We start from the raw sequence: 18,822 nt of genomic DNA, 5'->3' as shown, positions 1-18,822 counted from the left end.
TCACTTTTTTAGGCCTACGAACCTTCAGGCGGATGTGCTTTATGTTTTTATAATGAAGAGAATCTAGGTTTTGCTTTGAATTTTGGTCGCACGTCTTCTTCACTTGTTAATCCTGCAAACCCCACATTATACTTTCATCTTTGTTTGAGCAAACGCAACGATCTCTTCAAATATACATCTGCGACGAGACGCTGTGGAGGCACCAGGTTGTGTGCAGCAGCGTAATTAAGACTCTCAACTGTGTCTCCAGCCTCATTATGCAACCATTCATGTCCTCAATGTGCTCTATTTGCTCTGATTGTACTCCTCTTAATGTCATACGCTCTTATTGCTTCATCGACCCACTTTTTTTTTTATACTTTAGATAATTATACCTACTTATCTTTGATGTTTTTCTCTTATTTAAAAAGAGACTACTTCTTCCCCTTTTAAAACTGAATGGTGGGAGAAAAAAAAAGGTGAAGCCCATTGTAATCGCACCGTACCGGTGTGAACTTCTACCTTCCGAAAACAAACTTCTTTTTTTCCCCCCAAGTGAAATAACCTTGGGTGGTGCTTCCCCTTGGAGACCGGGAATGATGAACAGGTGGTTCGATGGGAGCAGATGATGAACGACCACGGGGAGGGAGTACAGGAGCGCGGCCATTTGTTACTCCGCTGTCACCGGCGTGTTTTTAATGAATCCGCACCTCCGCTCCGGTCCCTTCAGGCCAGCGTGACCCCAATAGTCCCCCCTCCCCCCCCCCCCACACTTTACTGTGTGTATGCAAATAACCTCGGTCTAGACCCTCATTATCGTCCTGGAGGTGCCGAGAAGACAGCGCCGCTTCCTTCTGCTGGCAGGTGGGAGGTGGGGGGAGGAACACACTCCTGTGTTTAAGCTCTGTTGTTTTTCTTAGCGAGTAAAAAAAAAGAAAAAAAAAGTACTTTAGGGTCGGCAACGCCTTTCTCCACTTAAAATGCAAATGATCGTGGCCCTCTGCAGCGATCAGGCAGGAGGCTTCCTGTTGCACTGCTCGTCTGATTTAACATGATGAGAACACCAACGTGATGAATTACACGGCGGGGAAGCACCGGCCGGCTCATTTCCTGCAGGGCAAACGCCTTAAAGCACGATGCTGTGACACCGACGTGCCGTCGAGAGGCAGAGAGAGAGAGAGAGAGAGAGAGAGGAATATATTTCTACACAGTCTGGAAAATTGAGGACATATGTGAAGAAAAAAAAGTAGATGGAGGTTGATGCGAGGGCAGCTCCATACACACACTGCATTGAGATGTTGAAAAAAAAAAAAAATCCAACTGCAGACACCATCCGGGAAATGACACACGCCAACATGTGACCCACACTGACACACACACACACACACACACACACACACAGTTGCATTCGCAGTGTTCCATCTGTGCTGTCGCACCGATTCAACAATCTTTTGGGGAGTCAGACTTTGGCGGCCATCCATCATCAGCCCCCCCCCCCGCCCCCCGCCACACGAAAAAATGCTTCATGCAAAGAAAAGATTATGCAAAAAACAAATCACACACACACACACACACACACACACTAAAATCATTTCAACAAAAAGATCAAAAGGATATTCCTTCTGTTCCGTATGGTGAATAACACTAAAATGATTCCTCGCTATCTTTGTCCTCTGAGCGTCTTTGACCTCTTTGCGGTCGGCGCCATGCGAGGTCTCCCCTCGGAGCAAAGGTCACGAAGAGCCTCCTCACAGACGAGGAGGTCGAGGCCCGGACACAGAAGTCCCACGAAGGCGTCTCGCGTCTCTCATCGCGGCTGGCCGTCGCCGCGGCGACCCTCGGCCTGAGCGGGCGCCCGGTCTTGAGCGGGCCGTCCCCGGGCCCGAGGACCGGCGGGCGGCGGGAGGGGGGGGTTCTTGGGTCCGTCTGGGTCCAGGTCCACGCAGACCTGGTCGTCGCTGTCGAGAGGGAAAAAAAACAAACAAACGAGGGGCTCGACTCGTCGTGTTTTTGAAAAGGTCGTCTGTCGCACAGCGCCGATCCTGCTGAACCCGAAGCCGAGAGGACATCTTCACGTCCACAGCCACTACCTGTCCTCGCCGCCTGCGGCCTTCGCGCCGCCGCCGTAGATTTTCATCATCGTTTCTGTGCGGTCGTCGTGGCGATCGGAAGGCTCCTGAAACCTGAAGAAGTGCGTTTTATAATCAGTGATGTGAGTATTTATTGCGGCAGGTCGGTGATAAACCGCAGCGTGTGTGTGTGTTTATGTGTGTGTGTGTAGCTGGTACAGAAGGAACATGTGACCCGATTGGGGGGGGGGGGTCTCTCTCTCTCTCTCTCTCTCTCTCTCTGAATAAACTACAGAGAGAAAAGGAGTAAATAATCCACTGTTGTTTTGGGGATTTTCTGACAATGCGTTAACATACTAATCTTTACCCTTCAATGTTTGACTCTGTTTCAGTGTCAATGGCTTTTCATGAAGACGCGTCAAAAGAAGGTGGCCGGTCAGTGGCTTCGATGACAAACACATAAAAGGATGTACAGAAATCTGTCCTCTGAATACAGCACCTGGGCTCGAGTCTCTCTTTGACTTTGGCGATGGACAGGATGTAGGGGCTGATCTGTCGGGTGATGGTGGTCAGGTAGGAGTTCTCCTGCTTCAGCTGCATCAGGTCGTGAAGCTGCGCTGAAAGGGAAGATTGTAGCGGCGAGGCAGAGATTTAAAAAAAAAAAACGTCTGGGTGACTCATTTTAAATTCAGGGGACAGACCTTCGTAGATCTCCTGCTCATTGGTGACCCTCTGGAAGGTCTCGTCCCAGATCTGTGAGGAGAACGTGGGGAGATAAATCTGCTGTCTTGTCTCAGGCTCTTGTTAGTATGCAGCTAGAGCTACGGGCCGAGGACCAACGATCGGACCACAGACTCAAAAAGGTCACCGCGGAGGCAGCGCTCGACGCACCTCCTCGAACGTGACCCTCACGGTCTCCACGGCGGAGTGCTGGGAAGCTATCCGGCTGTCGATGCGCAGCGACCGGTCCACGATCTCCCCCATTCGACCCGTGTTGATGATGGAGTGGTGCTTGGTCAGATCTCGGTGCAGCTCCTGCACCTGGTCCTTCAGGTTCTGAATCTCCGTCTGGAGGGTCTACAAACACACAAACACACACACACACCCAGTGCTCTGTGCTTCAGGAGCTTCAACCAATCACTAGCCTCTCATTAGGAACAGTGTAAAAGGTGCTTGAACTGAAGGTGGGGGGGGGGGGGGGGGGGGGACTCACCCTGTAGCTGCTCTCGTAGCTGCGGCAGTGCTCGGTGAAGGGGGTTTCCCTCCCCTCGGCCAGGAGCACCTTGGTGCAGACATTGCGGCGACAGGCGGGCCTTCGACCGCACACAGGGCCCGGGGGCATCTCGCTGAGGGACGGGGAGCGGAGCGGGGACTGGTGCCTGAGGCGGGGGGAGGGAAGGGGGGGCGAGAACCAGGAATGTGTGTTTTTTAATAACCGCATGAAACATTCAATACGTCTCGGGCCCCCGGTCTCCTGGTCCACCGCGGGAATAAAACCTCATCTTACATTTATTGCACCCTATAATTGAGCAGCTCTGTTCTGACTCTGTATAAATGACATAAATATTGTACATGCACAGCTTGCACTACTCAACACACTCGGAACCCGGTGCAATATTCTCAGTATTCGGTTTCCTGGTTGCAAGCTCCCACAGCTTTCTATCACTGTGTTCAGTCTGGGATTAAACCCTTCCAAACTACACACAAACATCTACCCGTCTATATATCCATCCGGGGTCCACGGGACGGTGGGCCTGGCTTCACGTCCCCTGCAGCCACTCCGCAGAACCCTCAGCGCGAGAACATCCTCTCACGCCGAGACAGAAAGCCCGCCTGAGCCTCCAGGCTGTGTCCCCAACACTTACTAATTAAAGATACGGCCAATGGCGCAGCATCAGTTTCATGAGAGAACACGGCCCAGCAACTTCCCTTCTGTTGTGGGGAGGGATGATTCAAACGGGGGACGTCCACCAAACCCACGCCCAGTTTCGCATCCTGTATTAGCGGCTTACAATTAGAGGAAGGTTTTTTTTTTCCCAGACAGCGGGTTGAAGTACTCAGGAAACTCAATACTAGACAATAAACTGGAAAATATACTTATAAATGTACCTGCAGTCTGGCCGGACCTCACTGCTTCCTTCTTGCTCACTGCTGATGCAACAGAGGACCCGTCTCCGCCGTGTATCTCCCTCTCTCTGTCCTACGCATGTGACCCTCGACACATCCACCCTCTGACACCCCCCCCCCCCCCGCCCATCGGCGGCTGGGAACAAAGTGGGCCAGCAGATCCTACGTGCCAATTTCCAGAGAGTTCTGTGAAATCACGATAAAAATAGTGTCCCCCCCCGGGAGCCTGGCCCACTTTGCATCTCGCACTGACGAGCAGGTTGTTAGTATGTTGGCATTGGCGGGTGGGCTTAAAAGGACCTGTGGACAGTTGGGAGGGGACACTGATGTGGAAACAACGGGTCAGTGATTCAGCTCCAGACATCTTCATCCAAGGAGCTCCGGCTAAAACGGGATGTGGTGACGCGGCGCCCCCCCCCCCGATCTCACCTCACCCGATCTCACCTCGCCGCGACGCTCAGAGATCCGACCACAGAAGCAGGGCGGCGCTGGCCGTGCAGCAGCGAGGCCTCCAGGCAGCGGGCGAACTCACTCCTGTAGTCGGTGTTGATCTGACGAGGAAGAGCTCACTTAGTCAAACGCATGCATTTATGCAATTATCTCGCTTTTTTAAATTAATTAAATTAGTTAAATTAATTGAAAAAGAAAAGTCAGGAAAATAAGATTCGCGTTTACAAATTACAGGAGTGGATAATTAAACTCCATTACTCTAAAGTCAACCCCACAATGTGTAAATACAAATAGCAGAACTAGCAACATTTGAAACATAACAATCGCCATCATCATTATTATCCTCATCATCATTTAAAAGCAAAGTGCACGAATGAAAAAGGAAAAAACACAGGCAAACACACATTAAACCATAAAGCATAAAGCATTAAGAACTGCACATTAAAACCTACTAAAACTAAAATATCAAAACACTCCACCATCACCACCCACGTCTCCCAAAATCTCTTCACTTGTTCCCAACGCAGCTCCAGTCACGTCTTACTTCTAATTATTCTGACTCAGTTTGTGACATTTCGGTGCAGCGTTTAGTATTAAAATGGTAGGATGTATTTCATCAATGTTGTGGCCTTCATCCATTTTGTATGTTTCAGCTCTATTTACCGATGCGATAGCGATGGGTTTAACTTATCTTACATTTATTATAACTTGCCGGTAACGTCGTCTCCCCAGAAGCCTGCTAAACGCTCGTTAAGCGCTGAAATAAAACTACAAAAAAAAGACGACATGCGTTATAGGAGTGCACATATTTACGAGGTTAAAAAGAGGTTGGGCCAAGATTCGGTTGCCAATTTCTCTAAATGGTTGTCAATAGCAACCTGGCAACCGATGGTGTGTGAAATCTGCCACACAAAACCGCCAATTTCCACCGAGAATCTCTCCTTCAGGTTGACTCGCTGTTATTCTTGATGAAGGTCGGCTGGACAAGCGCTTTCCTCTTGTAGTAGTCGATCTGGTTTGTTGATCTGCGAACACGTTTCACAAGCTTTTGAGGGGTTTTCTTTGATCCACTCGTGTCACCCGATGAACACATGAAGGAATGACGGCAGCTCCCAGGACGCAGAAAGAAACCAGTGAGAGAAGCGGCGCTCACTTTGCTGCTCTGAGCGGGTCTCAGCCGGTGGGGGAGCTTCACGATCCTCTTCAGCCGCTCCATCAGTTGCTGTGTGACAGAAGAAAAAAAAACACACGAGTGAGACGCGCTTCGTCTTGGCGGCGGTTTATCTACCACCGCGTATGACACAAATGAATGCTTTCACACTCACGTAGCCCATGTCCAAGAACTCAAACTTGTTGGCCGAGCCGAGGAAGGCCGAGCAGGTGACGAGGTGCACCTGAAAAAACATCAGGAGGCTTCAGATTTCAAAACGCCGACGGCGGGGGACTCCAGTTCCACTTCTCCTTTAAAAACAGAGCCAACTGGGATATGCTCATTTTCAGGTGCACTTACTCTACCTGGAGGGTTGGTAAGAGCGCAGTAAGGTGCGAGAGCTGCTCCCTCAGAGCTTTCTCCTTCTCCTCATGTTGACTGCAAATACACACACACACACACACACACACGTGTAACGGCACACACCAAACAACACACTCCATATTTCCAGGAGCTGATCTATCACTCTTCTCTGTGTGCGCACACACACACGCGCAGGCGGACGCACAAAGCCCGACATAAATAGCCTTCAACACTCTTCCGGGAGCCCCAGACGCTGGACGGCTTCCAGGCAGCGGAGAGAGAGAGAGAGAGAGAGAGAGAGAGAGAGAGAGAGAGAGAGAGGGAGGACACGAAAAATCTCATTAGAGATCCCCACGGAGTGCAACCGGAGACACTCACTCACTCACATGGACTAAATTGTCCTCATTCAATCTCAGGTACAGACGGAGGCCGCGCTGAGAGGGAAAAGTGCTCCGATATCATTCAGGTTTTTCCTTTTTTTTTCCCATCTGGAATTGGGGGAAAATGGGGAGTGTTGCTTTATTAACTGTGTTATTAACTGAATAATCCTTCTTGGTCCATGGTATGATTTGATTTGATTTGAAAGACATCAGTTGCAAACCTTGGATGACATTAAGTCCAATCTTTCCCCCTTAATGGTGGCTGTGGGGACGCTGTGCCATTGTCATCGTTTAAGGTCCAGTTAATGATGACGAATGGACAATGAATGAATCTTTGCAAAGTCATCTCTTGACTTGCATCACTTTGCGTTTGGTCACGTGACGCCGCGCCCCTCGTGCACCGGGACACCGGACGCTGAAGGAGCTCTGTGGTTGTTCAAAGCGAAGCGGCGGCGGCAGCGGATTTTAGGGACTTGAGAACGTCTATATTGTAAATAGGGTGTATTTGCATCCCGACTCTTTAAAGTCAGCTTTGTTTTCATTGAGCGGATCGAGGCCCCATGTGCAACCAGCGGCTTTAAAATCTGTAATCCCACCGAAAATATGTTAGCTGACATTATTCACAGGCAAACAGGCTGCTGCTATCTGTCACTGTACAAAGCAGCAGGACCCAATGGAGAAACCATCAGGCGACCCGCTGACAGCTGGATAATAGCACTCAATTAGGTCAAAGTCGGGTCCCGAGCTTCAAGGCAAGAAGAGCACAAAACCTTCTAATCTGATGTTGCAGTTTTACCTCTGAGCTGCTTTCAGCAGAATCTTCTTCCTCTCGGCTAGTTTTTCCTGTCAAGAGAGAACAGAGGAAACCGAGCCTTTTATTCATCGCGCCGCTGTACAAGTGGCCTTGAGCTCTCCGATGCTCAACCCATCATCTTTACACTCTACCTTAACACTATATACCAAAACACTAACAAATCGTAGCACTTCAATTGTACTTTTAATGGAACTTTATCTAAAAACATGTTTTAAAACCGCTTATTTGACGAAAATTGCACTTTCTTGTTACTTGTTCTTCTGAGTTTGTGTCTCTACGGTGGAAATGCACTTATTGTAAGTCTCTTTGGATAAAAGCAGCTAAATGACACGTGATGCAATGTAATGTAATGTAATAACGCAAAGACTCCACACTCCTTCGCCACACATAGGTCAACAGAGACATCCAGTGGCCAAGAGCGAGATATTTAAATCCTACGTTTGGATACCACTTCTGGATTCATTTTCGACTGTGTTTGAGATTATGCAATTTACTCCATATGTATATATATATTTAATTATTTATTTGAGGACAACAAAGTCATCCCATGTGCCCAAAGAATAAACATAGTATAAGTATAAGATCACCACAAGCAGTACAATCAAGTGAAAAACAGGTTGATTTTCAACCATTTGTTATATTTAACATAACTTTGGGAACGGGGCGGGTTTAACGGGAGCAGTTCTTCTTTCCATCGAGTCGTCGGGGGACAAAAAGCAAAACAAATCCTTCACCTCTGACCTGCAGGCTGTTGAACAGAGAGCAGATGGCCCGCTCTTCCTCCTCCACATTCAGACACACTTCTCCGATCATCGCCCTCAGCAGATCGATCGCCTCCCCGGCCGAGGTCTGCAGCTCCTTCACCGCCTGCGGACGGACGAGGAGGAGGAGGAGGCTGTCAATCAAAAGCCACCGACGCGGTGCCACACATTGGGCTCATCTCAGCTCATTACACCAGAAGCACTATTTTTGAGAGAGAGCCCCCTTCCCCCCAAAGAGACAACTCCGTATAAACAAGCAGTGGTGCAAAACTGGCACTAGCTGTGTTACAAACGTAATTGCATTTGACCCCGGATGAATTCAGCAGAGCTCAAAATATCCCCAGAAAAATACGGCTCAGGTTGCACGTTTATGTGTTGGGTCGTAATGAGCCTGCACCACAGCGCGTGTCGATGAGCAGACGCGGTTCCCCTCACCAGCACGGCCCGGTCCAGCATCTCGCACCCCTTCGCGTGAGCCGTCTCGATGTCGATGCAGTGAGTCCGGCTCTCCCTGCCGTGAACAAACAAACAAACAAACAAACAACACCCCAGGATCACGGCGGAGAAGAGAGCGCCAACGACGCCGCCGTGACCCCATTTCTTCAAAAAACCTCCAGGCCCCCCCCCCCCTCCCACCTCGGACCCGCGGAGCTTCTGAGGCTCCGGACTCCCCCGCTGAGCTTGGCAGAAGTAACAGCAGCTATCAAAGATATGCAAAGTGACAAAGCTCCAGGGCCCGATGGGTTTTTGGGGAGACATTTTTCAAAATAAAAGGCTTTGCTTTTTTCAGTGTTGAACGAAGCTCTGGGCTGGCTCTCTGCAAACAGTGTTATGTGAGGAGTCATGAGCACTGCGTGTTCCTGCAGGAACAGAAGGAATCACGTTTGATGGCCCTCTTTATAACAACTTCCAATCCTCTGAAGGTCTTATCGTGAGACTAAGCCTCCGTCGTTCCTCTCTCATCTTTTACCTTCTTTGTTTCTCTATTGCTCCTTTATCGGGAAAATTTTGAATCACTTTAATAGGGGCGATTATTCCAGCAATATGTGGAGAAAACCCTTCACAATAGGGCGTCTAAAACAGGAAAATGTTTGAAAACGTGGGCCAAGCCTGCACTCATTATTTAAGGAACGTGACACACATGGCTTAAATACACAGTGAAAGTGATTGAAAGTGATTTCAAAGCGATTGTACACAGGTGGAAACAATCATGGACATTGGCCGACAATCACAGGGAATGACGAGGCAGGAAGTGAATCCAAGCGAATGGACACAAGACCCATGAAACTACAAAATAAGACGAGACATGAACCCAAACCGTGACACAACAAACACAAAACAGAGGATGAAAGAGGTTTCACTCACACTTGCATGTCTCTGAAGCACTTGATGCACAGCATGGACGTACTCTCTGTGGAGAACAGGATGTAGGGCTCCTCGTGGACCGCTGTGGTGACAAAGAAAAACCCTCCCGATCAGTCGGCTGATCAACACCTACCACTAAGTGTTGACATCTTTCACACTGCTTTGGCTCCTCTGTCGGCTACAGGTGGCACTCACAGCACATCCTGTGTTTGGCCTGGGAGCGTTTGGCGAGCGATACGATCTCGTGGTGGGAAAACATCCTGGCCTTGTGAGTGGACTCCCTGCAGGCGCCGCACAGCGGCTGGCTGCAGGTGTTGCAGAAGCACATCCCCACGGCGTCCTGACCGCACCAAATGGAAAGTGAGAGCACAGGATGATGCTACGAGTCCATGTCGGTACGTGAAAAAACACACCTGTCTTCAAGCTATACTTAATATATCAAAAGTGAATGACAAATCAAACTTTTGCAATAAGAGTGTATTTCTTATTTGTGATGCCTCTGTTCATGGTGACCTTCACCTGAATATAAATTCTCACCTTGTGGTTACTCTCCTGGTCGCAGTTGGCACACTTCACTGTCTCCTCAGCATCCGCATTGCTGTCCACCAGGAACCTGAGCAGGCGGTCCTCTGGAGGGAGCAAGCTATTCCCTTTTAAAATCGATGTGTACCTGTGGCAAAGAGAGACATTTATGCAACCTGATGAAATCATGACATTCATCACCGGTCTAGTTCGAGGGTTATTCTTTAAGGTTGTGTAACAGCGGTTAGCTGTTAGCTTTTTCTGCCCACTCAGACATCTGATTTACTTTGAAAAGTGCTCATAGTTAAACTTTTTAAATAACATTTACATATTTGTTATTGTTATATATGGGTTATTGAAATTGCAAATGTTTTATAGATTATTATCATGTAACTCAAACTATTTCTAAGCTGTGTCCTAAAACAAGTCAGCAACAATGTGCAGCAAAACTACAATATAAACTACAATACAAACTACATATATTCCAGTAAAACCCTTAAACAACAACTTATTTATGGCTCATTTAAAGGTTAAAAAAATGTATGATGCTCTAAAAAGAAGCAGAATTGTTTAAATTAACGATTCAAATCTGGACATTAAATAATGACATAAATAACTTCTTACTGTTTACAAAAAATAGTACTAAAAATGACTTTAACACCCGTTTTGATGGCCCTGTTTGCTGCGGAAAGTGCTCTGCAGTAACGCATCCGCGCCTCAGGGGGCGGAAGTGAGCCTGAAGACGCCGTCACCGTAGAAGAAGAGAATGCGGAAGAAGCTAAGCAACAAGGTGCGCACTACATCCATCGTGCGTACGAGGCTCGGTGGTTGGTCGCAGGGAAAGTTCCAGCAAGTCACTCCTCCGAGAGACCGACGGATGCGCCAGTGAACAAGTTTGTCCGCCGAGAGTAAACGTGTTAAACGCGGGGAAAATGTCCGTTATTTCGGAGGAAAATGTCCGCGGCGAGAACCTATTCAAGGATATCGGCGCCGACGGCGAAGACTGGCAGCCCACCGAGCTGGAGAGTATGTGTATGAACTGCCACCTGAACGGTATGACGCGTCTGCTCCTCACCAAAATACCCTTCTTCAAAGAAGTCATCGTCAGCTCGTTCAACTGCGACAACTGCAACTGGTCCAACACCGAGATCCAGTCCGCGGGCCGGATACAGGACCAGGGCGTTTGTTACACGTTGAAAGTCAGAACGAAAGAGGACTTGAACAGGGAGGTGGTGAAGGCGGACAGCGCGACCACCAAGATACCCGAGCTGGATTTTGAAATCCCCCCCTTCACCCAGAAAGGTGCCCTTTCCACCATCGAGGGCCTCTTGGACCGGGCCGCCACCGGCCTGGAGCAGGAGCAGCCGGCCCGGCGCCTCAAGGACCCCGAGGTGGCAGAGAAGATCGACGGGTTCATCCAGAAGCTGAGGAAGTTGAAGGAGGTGGAAGACGGGTTCACGCTGGTGATCGAGGATCCCTCCGGCAACAGTTTTGTGGAAAACCCCATGGCGCCTCAGAGAGACGAGGCCCTCGCCGTGACCCACTTCAAGAGGACGGTCCAGCACGACATCCAGCTCGGGTTGCGGGCCGACGGCGACGACGACGAAGAGGAGGAGCCGGCCGGCGGCGACCTGGACACCATGCGGGGCGAGGTTCTGGCCTTCAACACCAACTGCCCCGAGTGCAACGCGCCGGCCTCCACCAACATGAAGCTCGTCCAGATCCCCCACTTCAAGGAGGTCATCATCATGGCCACCAACTGCGACAGCTGCGGCCATCGCACCAACGAGGTGAAATCCGGCGGGGCCACGGAGGAGATGGGCACCAGGATCACACTGCGGGTCACCGACGTGTCCGACATGACCCGGGACGTGCTGAAGTCGGAGACGTGCGGCATCGGCATCCCGGAGCTGGAGTTCGAGCTGGGCATGGCCGCCGTGGGGGGGAAGTTCACCACCCTGGAGGGGCTGCTGACGGACATCAAGAACCTGGTCGTCTCCAAGAACCCCTTCATTTGCGGCGACAGCGGCGTCTCGGATCGGGTGGAGAAGCTGCACGCGTTCGGAGAGAAGATCGACAGGATCATGGCCGGCGAGATGGAGGTCCACGTGGTCCTGGACGACCCGACGGGGAACAGCTACGTGCAGAACGTGTACGCGCCGGATCCGGACCCCGAGCTCACGACCGAGAAGTACACCCGCACGTTTGAGCAGAACGAGGACCTGGGTCTGAACGACATGAAGACCGAGGGGTACCAGGAGGAAGAGCCGAGTGGCAGCGGCACCGGAAAGCACTAAATGAGTCAGAACTCTCGGTGTAATGACATCGCTTCATTTTGTTTCTACCATTAACAGAACTTTTAAGTTAAACCCTGCGTGGATGGTTGTCTCCAACAGTGTATTTGTCGGCAAATGGAATTCTAAGTTGTCTAAATGCAGCTGTCATTAAAGATGCAACCTTAATCTCTTTGTTTGGTGCATTTCTTGTGACATTCCAGAAGATGGCGCTCTGTTATCTGATTTAAAGGCTTTAAAACCTCACTGTGACAAAATCCCATTTTAATACACACCTAAATGAAGTGTTATCTTAATTGATAGTTTATCTCTTCTCTTCGGATTGGCACACGGTGAAAAGATGGACCGGTTATAATTTATCGTTGGAATTAATCTAAGGGATTTCTGAGATTTGCATCACAATGAACACCGGATGGTGGATTTGGATTAAAGTCTAGATGCTTTCTACAGATTTAAAAGGAAGGTTTGTAAAGATCTGAGTACAATTGTAAATGATTGCTGTAATGCAACCTAGTTAATTAATTGATCGTTTTTTTTATTCACCAGAAGGAATCATCTCTCATCCTTTGATCCTTCCTGCAATTCAAATCCCAACATTATAATTTTATTTTTTTGGAAAGGGTTTCTCATTAAATAGCCAACTCATTTGATCATGATGGATGAATTAAAGTAACTCATACACACATTAATAGAATATGACTTTACCGTCAGAAGCCGTGACCGGTGGGATTTACCCACAATGCAGTTCCCCCCAGCTCTGTCTGCTGTGCTTGTTTTATCTGGTTTTCATAGAAACGGGGATCTATTGTGTTCTACTAATAGTGGAGGAGAGAATTCCTAGATTACACGCTGCTTGAGCGAGCAGCTGTCGGCCGACCGCTGATGGAAACAGGAGCCGCCTGAGCACGCCGGCTCTCTGCTCACGTGGTTGTTTCCAAAGAGAAACAATGATTGTCCCTTGACTTGAACAGCTGACTGGTACACATTAACTACCTCAGCACAGGTTCACATCAACTAGCTCTCAGTCTTGGATGTGGCAGCCGCCTGGGGTTGAGTTTGTAGCTAATTTAATAAATCTGTTTGATTCAAACCGACGAATTCAAACATAAAGCCTGGGGATGCCAACAGGAGTTTTTCCTACTCAGTTGTGGTACTTTACAAGTATTGCTGTGCAGTGTGTGTACTGATTACCCGTTGATTGCATGTTTTCTCGTTGTGCACATCAAATATGGCGGCCACTGCAAACAAATGGGACCAACCGTCAAGTAGTGAAACTGTATCTCCGGGACACGAGTAGCTGAGGGTAATGCGCCGCCATTGAGGCTCTTCGCCCTTTGACTCGCCGCATTCGCACACGAGAGGAAACTAAAAGAATGTGGGTGAAGTTGTATCTCACGCAGTAGAAAAAGGCTGCAGCAGAGGTCCTCTTCTGTTCATCCGCGTGGGCTTTGATGAAGTGAAAGTCAGTCCTGCAGACCTGAAGGTGACTGGTGACCACGAGTGCTTCCATGGAATGGATTGATATCATGTGGCTGCTTTTGATTGCCCTAAGCCGCCTTCCCCGGTGCCAAATACCAGCATGCTGTGTTTGCTTAGAGGAACTTGGAGCTCTCTGACTAAATCACAGACCTCGGTGACCCTGCAGCTGCTCAGATCCCCTCTGGACCGCTCTGGTAACGGGTCAGCAGGCCCCTCAAAACCTAAACCAGATCCAACGGGAGGCTCTCTCCTCATCAACCTCTTTATTGTTACATATTAAATGTTGTTTGGGGGTTTTATCATACGTATGATATCCATGCTTAGGCAGAGGGGTGTATTTTCTATTCCAATGTGAATATATTCAGGAAAAAATGTCCTATGTGGTTGTGGCCAAAATGAAAAAAAAAACATCTTTAGATAAAAGCGAGCCTGAATAGACCTTAATCGTCCTCTCAGTGGCGTCTCTTACCCACAGAGGGGGCAGCTGAGGCGGCCGTCCCTGGTCCGACCTCGCAGGCAGCGGGCACAGAAGATGTGGTAGCAGTCCAGCAGACACGGGGACTGGTACTGCTCGTGGCACAGGGGACACACCAGGGGGTGGACATCGGTGCGGTCCACGCCGCACAGGTGGTCCGAGCTGCTGAAGATTTCTCCAGCCATCTTGCAGGGAAAGGGAGTGAACAACGACAGCGTGGTCGCCGTCACTCGACCATGTATCACGAAACAACAAAACGTCCCAGTTACTGTGAGGGAGGCGAAGCTGACTGTGTTACACACCTCTTTGATCCGGTCTGCCAGCTATTGTTTGAAGTAAAAAAAAAAAAAAAAAAAAAGCTTCTTCTACCTTTGTCTCTTACCTCTTCCGATGTGTGACGACACACGACCCCGAGAACGTCCACTAGACACCGAGGCCGACACGTGCCGCTGTCGACGCAGACGGCGCGGCCTGCAGACGGCCCACAGAGCGACTGCTTTTACCTTTCTGTGGCTGCAGCTCCCCCCCCCCCTTGCGGGAATGACAGCGATGCAGAAACCCTTCGATAGTAGGCTCCCGGGGGTCCCTGCGCCGCTCAGGCAGCTCAGGCCGCCCCCCCCCCCCTCCCTCCGGGGCGTTGCCAAAGAGCTCAAGGGACATTTAATATCACTGTGGCCTGGAGATTAAAAATACAGTGGTCCCATTTGTAAAGTCACACTTGTGTCGTTACGGCTTGATCTCCGAGGCGGAGTGACCGGAGGGAAAGGTGGTGGAATGCAAACATTTAACCCTGAACAAGGAATACTTTCCTCTCGTCACAAAGAGCTGATGTCATTCAACCCTTTGTCAAACCTGTGTTTCATTGATGCACAGACACGTGTACATTTCAACATTATAAAATATTTCTGATCCATTTCAAATTCAAGAGCATATAGTATATGAGAAACTATTTGATCAAATTTCACTTTTTTTCCAAGTTTTCTTTTTATTAAGAATTTCACATAATTTCTTTAACTTTCTGTATGCCCAACTAAGAATTGATTACAATGAATTGAAGTCTTAAGTGCTTTTTCTGCTTTTGACAATAAACTTCTGACCAAATAATCTCGATTTATTAAGCTTTTATTCTTCACCAGAGTAAGAGGTTCACTCTGTTGTCATGGAGATAGCCAAGTTGTTTGATATCTGTTACAGACTATAACGTTACGTTTGTTTGCTAAAATGCTTTACATTTCTTTAATATTCCTACTTAACATAGCCATCTAAAAGTCGAAGGGGGGGGGGGGTTGAAGAAGGGAATGTATTTCCCTTAATGATTATTGTGATTTTAAATAAACGTCTGAACTCTGTCAACAGTTACCACCCCAGCCAATGATGCTGTATTAACAATATTTGTTATTTTAAAAAAAATCGAGTTAGAACAAATGAGCAACGATTTTGCTAATGTGCGGTGGCTGGAATCCAACATTTCTTCTTAATCAATCCCAGAGTAATCGATGCGATCGACTTTTCGGCGCGGTGTTATAGCGCCTGCGTCGCCCTCGCTCCTTCCTTTTTGCTGTGTGTGTGTCAGCCATGGCCCCGATTGTGAGTAGCTTGTGAAAACCACCGATAAACTGCATACGGGCGATTTATTTCCACGCGTGTTTCGCCCTCGCGTGCGTGTATTTAACCCGCGTTCAACACCACGGGAGCCGCGGGTGTTCGAGGCTCCTCTTTAGAGCTGTGTTTACTGTGAAGGATTAAGCCACGTTGGGCTAACGTAATGCTAACAGCTAGCTAGCGGGGTTTCATCGCGGGGAAAGGGTTTTAGTTCTGACGTAGCATTTAAAAGTATTTACTTTTAAATAGTTTCACACAAAGACCCCTGGAATACGCAGGCTTAGCACGTATGACGTATGCTTCATAATATCAGAGTTATTTATAAAAAGCTTTTTTTAATTTTTTTACTACGTCACGCTTAGGTAGCTAACCCTCTGGATTTCTGTGTTGCAGAAGAAGCAGGTGGTCCGGAAGACTGGTGGGAAGAGGAAGAAGACGATCCTGAAGTTCACCCTGGACTGCACTCACCCCGTGGAGGACGGCATCATGGACGCTGCCAACTTTGTGAGTAGACCAGTGCAGACTTGTGTTGATCAGCAGGTCGCCACACCTGAGTTTTCAGAGCACTGCTGCCATCCATCCATCCGGCGGCGGGGGTGGGGAGATGGTGTCAGAGGCCGCCATCATCTTTAATGGAAACTAAACGGATGTCGACCCCAATGTGTCGCCTGTCAGTACGCATCTCATCGTGTGTGTGTGTGTGTGTGTGTGTGTCCTCAACGCCCAACAGGAACAGTTCCTGCAGGAACGCATCAAGGTGAACGGTAAAGCCGGGAGCCTCGGCGGAGGGGTTGTGTCCATCGAAAGGAGCAAGAGTAAAATTGCAGTGAACTCTGAAGTTCCCTTCTCAAAGAGGTAAAAAAAACAACAACAACTACAACACTGGTCTTGGTATCGGTGCGATGATGTGCAGCGACTGACATGTGTGGGTTTTTGTTTGCATCTCACGTTTGTGTTGTTATGTCTCATCGATTCTGCTCGGTGGGGTGACTCAAAGGTGCTATTTGATTAAAAAAACAGACGCGCGACAATAGATGCTTGTAAAAAGTGGCTCAGGAATTAGAATCCGCATCATGTGTGAAAACTCCCCAAAGAAGACTGAAGTGATTTAATATTATTTAATAGATATTCTTCAAACAGGCACATCTAAAAGAATAGATCAGATAAACATTTTTACATGAGTGTCACGCTATTTGAATAGATGGTAGAGCGTGACTCAAAGGCTTCCAAATGTTAATGTACTCAATCTAAAATACACAGGAAATATTTTTGCATCAGCAATTTAATTTTGTATTTCAAGTGTAAGCGGATACATAAACGCTGTATTAGACTTCAGACTTTCTGTCTGAACGCGAAACACGACCACCAGAGGGTGACTCAATGGGGGGGGGGGGGGGGATTTTGCCATTTATATATGATTTACTCTATTTTCATTTAGTACATGTGCCATCCTCTCCTTAAACCAATCCTAAAGGGTATGCTGCATGTGACACACAACACAACCTTATGTGTGTATACCTAAAATCTCATCTGGCTAGCTTGAAGCTTTAGTTGCATTGCAGCTAGACTTAGACTGGTCTAAAGTCGTGTCTGACCGTAATGCACACCTGGAAACTGGTGCCGATTCAAGGTGTTTTTGCGTTGTAAATCTTGCAGGTACTTGAAGTATCTCACCAAGAAGTATCTGAAAAAGAACAACCTGAGGGACTGGCTGCGAGTCGTGGCCAACACCAAGGAGAGCTACGAGCTGCGCTACTTCCAGATCAACCAGGACGAGGAGGAGGAGGAGGATGAAGATTAAACTTCACACCACTTTCAATAAACTTTCAAAATAGAGTGGAGAAAAAAACTACCTGTGTTGGCTTTTGTTTTATGTGCTTTTTAGTTAGCTTGTAGTTCATCACACACAGCAGGGCTCATGTGTCTCTGCACGAGTGCTTCTGTGTGTTGTGTTTATTATGAATGAACCATACATATATTAGAATACTTTATGTACTGCACCATTTGATGAGGAAATAATCTTGTGTTTTGTATTGCATGCAAAGGTAAATTAATCCAAACTAATTTAATATAATATAGTGCATAATGTTGATGATTATAGTTTAAAACGTAACCTTCACAGCAGCATTTTCTTCAGGACACTTAGCAGTTCTGCATCTACCTCTCCTTCGTGACGTGAAGCTCCGGATGAGCATCCAGTGTTACAGCTGCGGTAACCTTGACAACCGTAAACCACTGGTCGCCAGGGCTCTCCTCCATCACGACACATTGGGCTTAAGGCGATGTTTAAAGTGTAAATTGGAATTGGACTCAAGCCATGCCCCCCCCCCTCCTCCTCCTCCTCCAGGACGGTACAGCAGCGCTGTCCTTTGTCCTCGGGAGTAAAGGTTGTGGGGACACCGTGAGACAGCAGAACTTTCCCGTCTCCGTTTCCCCGGAAGGAAACGGTTGACATCGCGGGACTTTACCCGCGTGGCGCTGCTGCCCCGCGCGGGGCTCTCCTCATTTTTTCCTCTTTTTTTTTTTTCCCCTTTTTTTTCGCATACTAGTTAAAGTGGTAACCAAGAGAGTATGACTAACTAGTTGTGGGTGAAATTATGGGATGCATCGTCATGGCAACAGACCAGACGTCACAATCTGGGCATGTGTGTTCCATTTTTGTCTTTCTTATTTTTCAGACTGGAGGACCTGGATAGACATCAGTGGAAAAAGAGCACATGCTTTTTCATTTTTTTTTTAATATTTTTTTTTTATGTGGAGAGAAAACCCGATATTTCCTGGCAAATAAACAATTGGGATAAATGTACTATTCTGTGTAAGTGGGTGAGGATCGGTTTGTTTTTGGGTGAAGAACGAGCCTGGGCTGCGGCGTCTGGAGGGTTAACTTCCAGCATTCTCAGCCTAAAAGGGGTTCGGGGGGGCGATGAGATAAAGATGCCGGGGTCGCTGAGCAATGAAGACGAGGGACGAGACGACATGGATTTTGAAGACG

At 48.2% G+C, this 18,822-nt stretch overlaps 3 protein-coding genes across 3 annotated transcripts; 2 read left to right on the top strand and 1 right to left on the bottom strand.

The window, feature by feature from the left end:
- Positions 1-1,246: 1,246 nt before the first annotated feature.
- On the bottom strand, positions 1,247-14,439 carry rnf207a (ring finger protein 207a). The gene is made up of 17 exons (XM_037447960.2): positions 14,223-14,439; positions 9,996-10,128; positions 9,654-9,798; positions 9,459-9,540; positions 8,529-8,604; positions 8,074-8,199; positions 7,315-7,361; positions 6,141-6,213; positions 5,951-6,019; positions 5,779-5,847; positions 4,620-4,726; positions 3,262-3,427; positions 2,940-3,125; positions 2,750-2,801; positions 2,548-2,665; positions 2,070-2,162; positions 1,247-1,937 (listed from the first exon to the last, which is right to left on the bottom strand). The coding sequence occupies exons 1-17, from the start codon at positions 14,411-14,413 to the stop codon at positions 1,787-1,789; spliced, it is 1,884 nt and encodes a 627-aa protein (XP_037303857.2). The 5' UTR covers positions 14,414-14,439; the 3' UTR covers positions 1,247-1,786.
- zpr1 (ZPR1 zinc finger) lies at positions 10,730-12,442 on the top strand. Its single transcript, XM_037447961.2, has one exon. It carries the CDS (start codon positions 10,913-10,915, stop codon positions 12,275-12,277), a length of 1,365 nt encoding a protein of 454 aa, XP_037303858.2. The 5' UTR covers positions 10,730-10,912; the 3' UTR covers positions 12,278-12,442.
- Positions 14,440-15,674: 1,235 nt separating the features above from the next.
- rpl22 (ribosomal protein L22) lies at positions 15,675-17,679 on the top strand. The gene is made up of 4 exons (XM_037447985.1): positions 15,675-15,815; positions 16,224-16,334; positions 16,561-16,685; positions 17,487-17,679. The coding sequence occupies exons 1-4, from the start codon at positions 15,804-15,806 to the stop codon at positions 17,629-17,631; spliced, it is 393 nt and encodes a 130-aa protein (XP_037303882.1). The 5' UTR covers positions 15,675-15,803; the 3' UTR covers positions 17,632-17,679.
- The last annotated feature ends 1,143 nt before the right edge of the window (positions 17,680-18,822 follow it).

This window comes from Pungitius pungitius, chromosome 8 (assembly GCF_949316345.1).
Source record: "Pungitius pungitius chromosome 8, fPunPun2.1, whole genome shotgun sequence".
In the NCBI taxonomy this organism is placed as follows: domain Eukaryota; kingdom Metazoa; phylum Chordata; class Actinopteri; order Perciformes; family Gasterosteidae; genus Pungitius; species Pungitius pungitius.
This window is presented reverse-complemented; position numbering and strand designations above follow the sequence as displayed.